This window comes from Tupaia chinensis, unplaced genomic scaffold (genome assembly GCF_000334495.1).
Source record: "Tupaia chinensis unplaced genomic scaffold, TupChi_1.0 Scaffold000226_1, whole genome shotgun sequence".
Lineage (NCBI taxonomy): Eukaryota > Metazoa > Chordata > Mammalia > Scandentia > Tupaiidae > Tupaia > Tupaia belangeri.
Genome location: NW_006159701.1, coordinates 81980 through 94057, shown reverse-complemented (window position 1 = coordinate 94057; position 12078 = coordinate 81980). Strand labels below are relative to the sequence as shown.

At 46.0% G+C, this 12078-nt stretch overlaps 1 protein-coding gene across 3 annotated transcripts in view; it reads left to right on the top strand.

Annotated features, from left to right (window-relative positions):
• Positions 1-11780, top strand: part of GIT2 (GIT ArfGAP 2) — a 64864-nt gene extending 53084 nt beyond the window's left edge. For all 3 annotated transcript variants that reach the window (XM_014587604.2, XM_006147854.3, XM_006147853.3), the window contains 4 exons: positions 3031-3113; positions 4068-4256; positions 8155-8218; positions 8727-11780. In XM_014587604.2, coding sequence (XP_014443090.1) covers positions 3031-3113; positions 4068-4256; positions 8155-8218; positions 8727-8939 — 549 coding nt within the window. In that variant the 3' untranslated portion in view covers positions 8940-11780. The remainder of the gene's footprint in view (positions 1-3030; positions 3114-4067; positions 4257-8154; positions 8219-8726) is intronic.
• Positions 11781-12078: the final 298 nt, after the last annotated feature.

Below are 12078 nucleotides of genomic sequence, written 5' to 3'. Positions count from 1 at the left end.
CACGGGCCAGACGGAAAGACAGAGACAGAGAGACAGAAAGCGAAAAATCTCCCCCCAGGGGGGATGGCCACACCGCCATCCCTTCTCCTCCATTCTCCTCTCGGGATCTTGGGCACGTACGCACACACGCCCGGCGTGAGTTTTAAGCCACCCGGTCCGGGACGCGAACCGCAGTTGACTACGTGGGAGTCCAGCGACATAGCCATTACGCTAACTGTTGGTCCCTATGGTTCGACTTTTGAACCAAATTGAAACACAGCCACAGGTGAAGCAAAAGTACTTATTTATTTTATTTTTGGAGAGATTGTTTTATTGTAGGGCTCATTCATTCACTGGAGAGACAAAGAAAAAGTGAGAAATCACTTCCTGGGGGGGGATGGTCATGCCACAGTCCCTTCTCCATTCTCTTCTTCAGATTTTGGGCACACACAGATACACAACTAGCATGAGTTTCAAGCTGCTGGGGCCTGGACTCCCGCCACAGTTGACTATGTGGGAGTCCAGCAACATAACCACTACACCATCTGCTGGTCCCACAGGAGTATTTACTGGCAGGCGGTAGACCAAAGGGATCTTAAAAGCTGTGGTAGATGTTACAGAACTTGGCTTAGTAGACTCCCCAAATGGCTAAAGGCCAACAATGTAATCCTTTGCCAGAAGACTTTGAGGGTTGAAAGTATAAGTTCGTATTGAATCTAGGAGCCTAGAGTAATTGTCTTGTTAGAATGGCTAGGGGCAAAATAAGCCACTTCAGAGCCTTTTTCAGAGACAGAGAAAGCCTTTGTCCTGGAAGAAGAGAGGCTACTGGGAGAGGTAGTGATCTGTGTCAGGAATTAGGTGACAACCCCTTCCTGGTGGCTGCCTGCCTCACTGACACCCAGAGGGCCTTTAGAGGACCAAGCAGTGTTACCAGTAATGAACGCATAGTCAGACTTCATGCAGACTTTCTGAAACTGACTTCGCTCTAAAGTAGCCTTTCCTGTGGAAGAAGCTACAGGGTCTCCTTAAGCTGAAACAGGGCTCTTAATTTATAGTTACATCCTCAGCCACATTTTATTGTAACATTAATAAAATTTCTTAATCACATGATTTGATTAACCTGGATTCAATTCAGAGTATAGATCTGGAAGTTGCACCTACTTATATTTTACAAGCTCATGAGTTTAGGTTTTGAATCAGTTTTGGTTTTTTTTTTTTTAAGAGTTATTTAATTTTATTTATTATTATTATTTTTTTTTTAACGTGGCCAGAGAGAGGGAGAGAAAGAAAGTGAGAAAGCAAGCCACCAGGTCCAGGACTCAAATGGCATTAGAATGCTCTAGAACTCACGTAGTCGCCTCCAAAGTAATGTGGTCCCTTTCACACTGTCAACCTGGAAGGCGTGTGTTTAGCAGTGCTTTCATTTGCCCAAAGCATCTTTAGGATTCTTCTTTTGAAGCTATATCCCTTTTCTTTTTTTTTTTTTTAAGAGGTTTTTGCAGGGGAGTGGAGTCAGCAGGTGGCATGGTGGTTAAGGTGCTGGACCTCCCACATGTCTGGTCATGGTTCAAGTTATGGACCTGGTGGCTTATCTTCTCACTTTCTCTCTCGCTCTCGCTCTCTCTCTCTCTTGCTCTCTCTCATTTACATGAACCAGGTAGCAAAGTAAAAGATGGTAATAATGATAAATAAATCTTTTTTAAAAACGCGTTTTTTGCCATAGGCCATGTACACTCAGCGGGGACAGAGACATTGAGGGGGAAAGTGAAATATCACCCCCCAGGGGGGACGGGCACGCCCCAATCCATTCTGCTGGCATTTTGGGCATACATGTACTTGCACTCTACATGAGTTTCAAGCCACCAGATCTGGGACTCGAACCTTGGTCGGCCACATGGGAGTCCAGCTATGTAACTGCTACGCCATCTGTTGGCCCACTACATCCCATTTTTGAATTTCCACAGTTGCACCAAAGCTTTATATAGTAAGCAGTAGATAGTTTTAGAAGTAGATGAAGGTGGGACCAGCAGTTAGTGTAATGGCTATGTCGCTGGACTCCCATGTAGTCAACCGCGATTTGAGTCCTGGACCCGGTGACTTAAACTCACGCCGGGCACGTGTGCGTGCATGCCCATGATCCTGAGAGGAGAATGGAGGAGAAGGGATTGCGGCGTGACCATCCCCCCTGGGGAGTGATTTCTCGCTTTCTGTCTCACTCTGGCTGTTTGGCAAGCGCACGCGCCCTATAGCAAAAACCTCTCAAAAAATAATAAATAAAAAGAAGTTGATGAAGGTGGTTTGCAACCAACTGTCATACAGAGTGAATCTGTTCTGTTCACAAACAGCATGTGGCTGTAAATTCACACTAGTTTCAAGTGGCTTTCGGCACTGAAGGCCTGTGGTTATATGAGTACTGGCGCGTTTGCTTTTTACGGGGTCTCATAAGCTGCATTTTCCTCTAAGAACTAAATAAGGTGTGTTGCGTTACACATCTGTCTGTTAAAGGAGTAACCACTCAACTAAGCAGAAAATGGTACAAAAAAGGAAAGAAACAGTGGGCCCTACTGGTCATCTTTCACTGTATTTTCTTTTTTTAAGAAAGAATTATTCTACTTAACTTTATTTATCCATTTATCTTAATTTGACCAGAGAGGGATAGAGTGAGAGAGAAAGCAAATCGCCAGGTCCAGGACTCAAACCATGGTCGGCCACGTGGGAGTTCAGCACCCTTAACCACCACGCCACCTGCCGGCCCATACTATATTTTCAATAAAGGGTTGGCTCCTATCCCAGAAGAGATCTAAATTGTGAAGGCCACATTGCCTTGTAGATACTGACTCCTGGGGAAGACTCCTGAGAAGTGGCTTCTGTTAGCCAGGCACAATAGTTACATTCCTGCAGCCCCAGCTATTCAAGAGGCTGGCGGTCGTGCATTTGAGGCTAGCGTCATCAAGCATGGTGAAACCCTGTCTCTTTAAAAAAAAAAAAAAAAAATGAAGAAGAAGCATCTTGTGTTCTAAACTAACGTGGGTTCCCTGTTCTTTTTTGTAGGCATCTAGGTTGGAGAAACAGAACAGCACACCTGAGAGTGACTATGATAACACTCCCAACGACACGGAGCCAGATGACTTGGGGTACATCAGCAAGGAGGGCTGCAGGGGGTGGGCTCGCAAAGCAGAAGCAGTCCACCGCCTACACCCCTAGGACCTGAAGATACCTGGGCCTTCATTCGTGGTTTACACATCTTCTTAGCACATTCTTGCCACTGGGGCCTTTTTTCCTTTTTACCAGCATGTTATATGAGGGGTCTTCCAAAAGCTCATGGAAAATGCCTATTATGAAGAAACTGCGTGGGGAACCAGCAGTTAGCATAATGGCTATGTCGCTGGACTCCCACGTAGTCGACCGCGGTTCGCGTCCCGGACCCGGTAGCTTAAAACTCACACCAGGCACATGTGCATGCGTGCCCAAGATCCCGAGAGGAGAATGGAGGAGAAGGGATTGCGACATGACCATACCCCCTCGGGGGTGATTTCTCGCTTTCTGTCTCTATGTCTCTCTCTGTCTGTCTGGCGAGCGCACGCGCCCTATGGCAAAAATCTCTCCAAAAAAGAAAAAAAAAAAACTGCGTGGATTTTTAAAGAACTTTTGCACTGAAATCAGTTCATACTTTAATTCTGTGAACCTTTCAAAGTCCCCTCATGTATTTGCGGTGTGTTTGAATTCAGTACGTTCCCGTAAAGTCCACATTAGGTTACATTCTGCATTCGTACCCCACGGAATTGGCTCTAGTAGGGATGGCCCCGCAACCACACACCCTCCCTGCTCCAGTTCGTCCTCCCTCTCCCCCTCCTTCACGCTTCACCAGAGTCCCAACCTCCCACCCTGTGGTAGGATAAAACAGCCTCTGCGTGAGCCTCAGCTGCCAGCTGATACAACAGCCTCACCACGAACCTGTTCAGTCTCGGTGAGACAGGATAAAGGAAGCCACAAAAAGCAGCCCTCAGTCAGTGCGTGCGAAGCGGCTTCTTGAACAGAAGCCACAAGCAAGCCCCCGTCACGATCAGCCACCTCTCTCATGTTCACAGGTCAAGCCAAAAGGGAAGGCAAAGGAGTATGGTGTGGCCGGGGGATAGCTCAGTCCCAGATACGGCAGAACCCCACGCAGCCCCGAACCCCACTCTTCCCAGCACTGAAGATGTCATCCGGAAGACCGAGCAGATCACCAAAAACATACAGGAGCTCTTGAGGGCAGCCCAGGAGAATAAACATGACAGGTGAGGGGGCAGAGTGTGTCACGCTGTGGCAGGGACACTGCCAATCCAGGGCAGACACTGTTCAGTGGGCCAAAGCAAGGGTCTTAGAAAACTCCAGGCTTTCGTGAGAGGCTTAGCAGCAAGTTTGTACACTTTGGCTGTATTGTTTCTATGTGGTATTGCTCTTTCCATTTTTTTTTTTTTTTCATTTTTCCTGAAAGGAACCATGATTTCTCATCTGTCTCCCTGCTGCTTGTATGTGCGCACGTGTGTACATATGCATACCAATGTGTAAGAAACAAGTAGTTTAGAAATAAAAGTTGACCGGGGCCGGTAGGTGGCATGGTGGTTAAAGTGCTGGACTCTCACATGGCCGACCACGGTTCAAGTCTGGACCTGGCAGTTTACTTTCTCACTTTCCCTCTCTCTGTTTCCTCTGTCAAATTAAATAATAAATAAAATTAAGTAAGTAATTCTGTAAAATTAAAAAAAAAAAAGTTGAGGGGCCAGCAGGTGGCATGGAGGTGAAGATGGCTTGATCCCACATGACCTACTGGTCAGTTTGAGTCCCAGACCCAGCAGTTTGCAAACCACGCCTCCAGGCACGTGTGTGCGTGCCCAAAATTCCGAGAGGAGAATGGAAAAGGGACTGCAGTTTGGCCATTCCTCCGGGGCACGCTTTCTTGCTTTCTCTCTCTACCTCTCTCCAGCAAGTACCTGCAGTCTATAGCAAAAAAATAAAAAATAAATAAAAGAATCATTGAATTTAAAAATAAATTTAATTTAAAAAGAAATAAAAGTTGATCTTATCATCACCTAATAATCTTCTGTCCATGAAATAAGAGTCTGCCCACTGAGAGGAAGCATGTCCTGCCACAATTTCTTATCAGGTGAGAGCCAACTCTAAATTACCCTTTTGTTCTCTGCAAGTGAATTCTCTGAGATCTTCTAAGTTGCTAACTCTTTGGGATGACATCCTAGTTTGATGCATCTGGCTGGATCTAGACACACTCAGGGAACATCATTTAACGTCGTTCCATGGAGTTAGAGGAAGCAGAAGAGTTTGGTCAAACCCAAGAGCCATCCCACAGAGCTGAGGATTTCCGTGGAGAACTTCTCTTTGTGCCTTGCTCGAACAAAAGGCGTTCCGGGAATGTAGGACTATTCACTCGTTCTCCTTTCCATTCTCTTCTTCCACATAAAGATGCATCTGTACCTTTCATGCTGTGTGTGTTAAAAGCACATCATCACTTTGCTCAGGACCGCAGCTTTGGCAATGAATGACTCCCTATCTTACTACATAAAGGAAAGTTCCACAGCTTTCCAAAATACAGATTTTTTCATTTAATTTTACTTATCATTATTAATATATTTTTTAATTTTGTTCTGGGGCATGTGCACTCACCAGAGAGTGACAAAGAGAGAAGTGAGAAAGCAAGCTGCCAGGTCTGGGACTTTCAACTGCGATCTGCCATGTGGGAGTCTAGTGCCTTTGCCTTAACCACCATACCACCTGCTGGCCCCCAAAGTACAGTTTTTTGTGTTTTTAAAAAAATAATTATTTTATTTAACTTTATTTATTTATTTTAATTTGACCAGAGAGGGACAAAGCAAGTGAGAGAGAAAGTGAGAAAGCAAGATGTCAGGTCCAGGACTCAAACCATGGTTGGTCGCGTGGGAGTCTAACGCCTTAACCACCACGCCACCTGCCAGCCCCGACCCAGAGTACCATTTTTAACTGTCTCTTTAATCTTTATTCCAAGAGTAATTCTTTCCTTAGTGCTTTCCCACCATTTATTAATCCACTTCACTTTTTATTTCCTCTGGTTCAGAAATTCTGTGCTTGTATTTCAAATTAAAATTATGTATATATATGCTTGTATTGTAGTACCGTCTTTGAGAGTTGTCATAAATATAAATATCTGCCTTGAGGCCATTTCTGGGTTCAAAGATTACAGTCCAGTACCATACAATTTGGGAAGTTTGAGGGCTTTTTTTTTGGTTTTTATCTTTTTAAAATTTGCCAGAGGGAACATATGATTGGTGAGGCAAGCAGGGGGTGGGTGTTAGGGTCTTGCCACAGTCCCATCTCTGTTTCTCTCTTCTTTTGGGATTTTGGCCATGCACACAAAGCTCCTGGCATGCTTTTCAAGCCACCAGGCTCAGGGCTCAAACCACACAGCTGACCTGTGGGATCCGGTTGCCTCAACCACCAAGCCATGAGCTGGCCCCTTTTTTGTCATGTTTTCTTTTTTTGTTTTTAAGATGTACAAATTTGTTCAACAATTTCATGTTTCTGATTTATTTATTTTTAAATGTATATATAATGATTTGTGCATATTTATAGTTTACAGTGTGATATTTCAATACATGTGTACGAAGTTTAACTCTCAAATCAGGGTAGGTGGCTTAACCATCATCTCAAATATTTATCATTTCTTTCAGTTAAGAGCATTCAAAATCTCTTCTAGCTATTTTTAAATAAACATTAAATCATTGTTAACAGTAGTCACTATCGAGGCCGGCAGGTAGCGTGGAAGGGCAGGGGGGTGGCATAGCGCAATCCCTTCTTCTCCATTCTCCTCCTGGGATTTTGGCCACACATGCCCAACATGAATTTCAAGCCACCAGATCCAGCACTCAAACCGCAGTTGGTCATGTGGGAGTCCAGCGCCTTAACACCATGCTACCTGCTGGCCCCGCACTTGGTTTTCTTAGAGCTCATCAATGAGCAGAAAAAGTGCTGACCTCGCTGAAAGCACTTTATTAGAAGCAAGCACCAGGCAACTTCAGGAGAAAGTAGATTAAGTGTCAGAATCAGTATATGACGCAGACCTCGGTGGTTTCCCTTACCCAAGGTAAAGACTTTTGACTCTCCAGCAATTCAAATGGATTTGGATAGAAGGAATTTAGAAGAGTCCATTGATTAAATGACCCACAGGGAGCGAGGTGTAGATTCCAGAAATGATTTGTGTGTGTGTATCCAATGATCATTTCAAGGAATTGTTGCAGGCTTTTTTCTCACTTCTGTGGCCTTTTGTGTGGAAACCTTTCTCTCACTAGAAATCAGGAAGATGAAACACAGGAGAATATATATATGACCAACTTGAGGAGGCATGAATTTTTTTTCCTTGCTGTGGGGCACATGGATTTGTTAGAGAGACATAGAGACAGGAAAGTGAAAAAGCACTTTCTCGGGGGCATGGCCACACTGCAGTCTCTTCTCTTCTATTCTTCTCTTGAGACTTCAGGCACGCATGCATACACACGCCCAGCCTGTTTGTCAAACCACTGGACCCAGGACTGAAACTGCAGTTGGCCAAGAGGAATGCACCTGCCTTAACTGCCACGCCCCCAGCTGCTCCACGAGTCTCTCTACATGCCACTGTGTGTGTTGTGTGACTTCTCCTGGTTATAGTGTATGTTACTTCATTTCATATCTAGAAACTTTATCAGATTGAACGAATTCTCAGAAAGTGACGAGGGGCGAACTTCATGGCGCAGTGGTAACATGCTGCCTGGATGAAGCTGGACCCCACATGACAATCACAGTTTGAATCCCTGGCCTGTTGGCCTGAGACACAGTGGGCACATGCATGCATGCCCAAGAACTGGAGGCCTGGAGGAGAGGGATTGCAGCGTGATCAGACCCTCTGAGTGCCTCTCTCTCTCTCTGTCCCCGCTCCGTGTTGTGTGCGTGCACACTATCATAAACGGGTAGGGGTAGGGGGATAGAGGGACTAAGGAAGGACTCACTTTATAGCCTTGTGCCTGCAGTTAATGTGGATGCCGAGAGGACCTGGCACGGTCTCAGCTCCTCCATTAAGGGAGCATAAATGGAACCTGTCCTAGCCCAGAGCATCCTCCACCTCAAAATCATTTTCACTGTCTTTGAATAACCTCTCCAATATTCTTGCAGTTATATTCCCTGCTCTGAGAGGATCCATGTAGCTGTGACAGAAATGGCAGCACTGTTCCCCAAAGTAAGTCATCCCTTCTCCCTTTGGTCTAGATCCCTTTAAGTAAATATCAAGAAATGGGTGACCTTTGTATTTCAGCAACCTTTTTGTAACAGAGTTTTAAATACGCAAACAGCCTTCTAGGGCTGTAAAATATTTTTATTCCACACGAATTTCAATTTTAACAAGACAAGGATGTGTAAGTCGAGTGTTTGGGCAAAACATTCATGAACCAAAATGTCATGTGCAATTTTTTGCCCATGTGGACTAGTGTTTTTCAAAAACTGATTCAAAATAGCACCAGTTACTGAAACTCCCCCGCGGGCATTTTGCCGTTGGAGTCGAGCATGGCGGGATCTCTTGGGCAGTGGCCATGAAGCTGGCAGTGCTTAGAGCAGCCCCACTGGAAGAGAGCCTGACAAAATGGCCTTTCACTCCGGGCAGCAGCTCGGGTTGCTTTTGGAAGATGCTTGTCGCTTGCTCTTGGCCATCTACCAGCGGTTCACAGGGAGTGGGTGTATTTTTCATTTAGAAACCCAAGTCCGACCTGGTGAGGACTTCCCTGCGCTTGCTGACATCCAGTGCCTACCGGCTCCAGTCTGAGTGCAAGAAGACTCTCCCAGGGGAGCCCGGCTCGCCCGCGGACGTACAGCTCGCCACGCAGCAGGTCATCCAGTGCGCGTATGACATCGCCAAGGCCGCCAAGCAGCTGGTCACCATCACCACCAAAGAGAACAACAACTGAGCGGTGGCCACCGGCCCTCCTATTTTCTAAGCTTTTTAAATCCTGATTTTGAATTTAGACACGGAACTCTTCAGATTTTTACACAGAGAAGCATTTAATGATGGTTTAAAACTTTTTAAAAAGAAAACTCAGTATTATTTTTGCATGTTTTCTAACAAATTTTCAACTATTAATTTAACCCACTTGCCTTATTTCATGCCTGTTTGCCAGTTTAGTGGTGTCGTCAACGACTGTCAAGGTCATAATCTCTTGTGTCCAAAAGGACAGTTTCATTGTTTGAATTAGTTAAAATATTTCCATCCCTTAAAACTCCCTGCCTAGGGCTAAAACTATAATGAGATCTTTAGCAAAACATTTTCTTGAGAGAGTTGGGTTAAAGAAAAAAAATGAACATTATCTGTTCCCGACCAAGCATTGTGCAATAAGTGAATTTTCCAGCCTACTGCAAAATCTCTATGTTTGGGGTATCTCCAAACAGGTATGTAGAGAAAGGACTTTGCCACTTTCTAAAAAATAGCGTAACGGTCTCTCTTGGGAGGAAACGATGAGTTGATCCATTTCTTCTGACGTTCTATTATGTTCTGTTATTTAATGTTTTTTATCTCGATCTCCTATCTCTTTATGTTGTACTCTCATCCTCAAGTCTCCATAGAGTCAGAGAGCAGTCACTGTCTGGAGCGTGTCTCATTTGGCCGGTCAGGGTAGGGACCCCACATGCATCGTCACTATCGTCGAGGGTGCTGCTGTCCCTGTGAGCCAGGCAGTTTATTCAGAACATGCGGCAGAGAGAAGGCCCAGCCAACAAGCCATACCTAATCCTATACCACCCAGCCAGATATCAACGTGTCACTGCCAGGAACTGAAGGGAAAAGAAGGAATCTTCTTCTCCCTTTGATTTTTCATGCAAATTTCAGCTACTCCTTTCACCACTCTCAGCTGGCTCACACGAGCCCCTTTGCATTTCTCATCTTTTAAGGACTTCTCATAAGGTAAAATGTACAAGTTATCCGAGTTGGTTTCTGCTTCATAACCTCACTGGTTCTTAGAAAGTAGCCAACTTTCAAGACTTCCTTCAAGAGCTTGCTCTAGCTGACTGCCAGCGCTCCCAGAGCTACCAGAGAGCCCAGGCTGGAGTTCTGGAGCATGCTGAGAGTGTTTTGTAAAGTGTTTCGGAATGTCAGAGCATCTTCCTGTCCCAGCTTCATGTGGCTCTGGTTCAGACTCTCACCTGACAGCAGGTGCTGGGGATGGATGAGGTGAGCAGGGTGTGCAGCTGGGGAGGTTGGAGGAGGATCTGGGGAGCCATGGCCCTCCCAATAGAGAAAGCAGCTCCCAGCTCCCCTCATGTGGCCATGTGGAAATGTAGGCCTGGGGTTGCCAGAACCTGGATTTTTCAAGAGACTCTAGAAATCTGGATCCGTGTGCATGCGTGTGCTATTCCTCATGTATACATGTTGGCAACCAGTATGAACATTTCCACAGAACACATGTAGGTGAGCTGCAGCCTGTAGCCTGCCAGCCCATGGCCTCTGCCATGGGGTCTGTAAACTGCGCAGCGTGAGGGCTCGGCTCCCCTGTGCACTGCCAGGTTAGCCTCTGAGCCCAACCTGTCACGTAGCTGTCCCGCCCTGTGTTCAGTTCTGTCAGAGTTCTGTCACCCATGTATTCTGTCCCATAGTGGTCATTAGCACATGTGGAAAAGTCACAGTAATCAGAGTACAAATTGCCTCTACTCTCACAGAACTGTTTGGTTCATAGCTTGACCTTATGCTCTTCCAAAAGTAGCACCATGACAGTTATTGCTACATCATGGTGGAGGATGCTTCTGTCGCGTTCTGCTACCCTGTGGGTAGATGGGAAAAGGGTCCACTTCTCCAAAAGACTCGTCGCACAGCCTGAGTGCCGCACTGCTGCTGGATGTCCAGGGGAGGCCTCCCAGCAGGGGCCTCCCACGGTTTGAGCACCGTCTGATAACCTTGGCCACATGCTCCGTGTACTTAGCTGGCTGGCCCTCTTTCTCGCACACACCTGCCCTCCTGCCTTGGGAAAGGACCCTGAGCTGGTGCCCTTAGCCTCCCACAGGACATGGGCTTCTGCAGAGACTTCTGGAAAATGAATTGTCTGCAGTAGGTGAAGCGACGTCTTCTCTAGAACACTTGGGGACCTGCACTAGAGGACATTGTCTGTGCCCTCAGAAAAAAATCAAGGAACACGGGGACCAACAAAGCATTTCCAGTTACAAGATCACCACAGAAGAATTTGGTTAACCCGCAGTGCCAAAACTCCGAACAGAAGTTCCCGGGTGAGAGACCCGCGAGCAGGGCTGCAAGTCATCCTTATCGTGTGCCCCGCTCATTCTCTTGGCTTCATCCCGGATCTGGTGTCAGAGTTCTCTGCTCCTGTTGGCAAATCACACCCGGTCTGAACCCTTGTTCCGGCCACCTTTTGCACATGGATGCCACAGCCTTTGCACTAGTGACTGCATTCCGTCATTTCCCCCCCCTTACCCTCAGTTATCCCTCCCTCCCCATGCACCCCCTCCGTGCCCCCAAAGCTGATAGGACAGAGGTTGCACTTTATGAAACCGGCACTTGGCTGAACAGAAGGAAACTGCCCTGCCCCCCACGCTCCTCTCACTGAAATCATCTGCCTTCGAATGCGAATAGTTCTTATTTGCCAAAGAGCAACGAATGGGGCCCAAAGATCAAATGCAGCATTTCCTGAAACCGGAACTATGAACACGCGGCTCGGGCACTGTCACTCAATTCCTTGAGTGATTTCAGTTGCAGAACCAAGAGTGGAACTGGTACATGTTTGTCCTCGACAGCATCTGTGAGCTTTCCAGTAATATTTTCTTTCTTTGTCCTGGTTGAAGGTTACACTTGTTCTTACAAAAGAAAATGCTGCATAGGAAAAATGAAATGCCTTTTATTCAGATGTGTTTTACTCAATGTTGCTCATTACTCTACTTGTTTTTTTTTAATTGTACATTCTATCCCTGTAATTATTGTACCCATTAAGTGTTATAAAATCATTTTGGAATTTGTGCCTGCTAGTTATGCAATAAACAGGCTCTATACATGTCTGTGTAATAATGCTGTGCTTCCTGTCAATTCTGTTTCGAGACACGCAGCAGAAG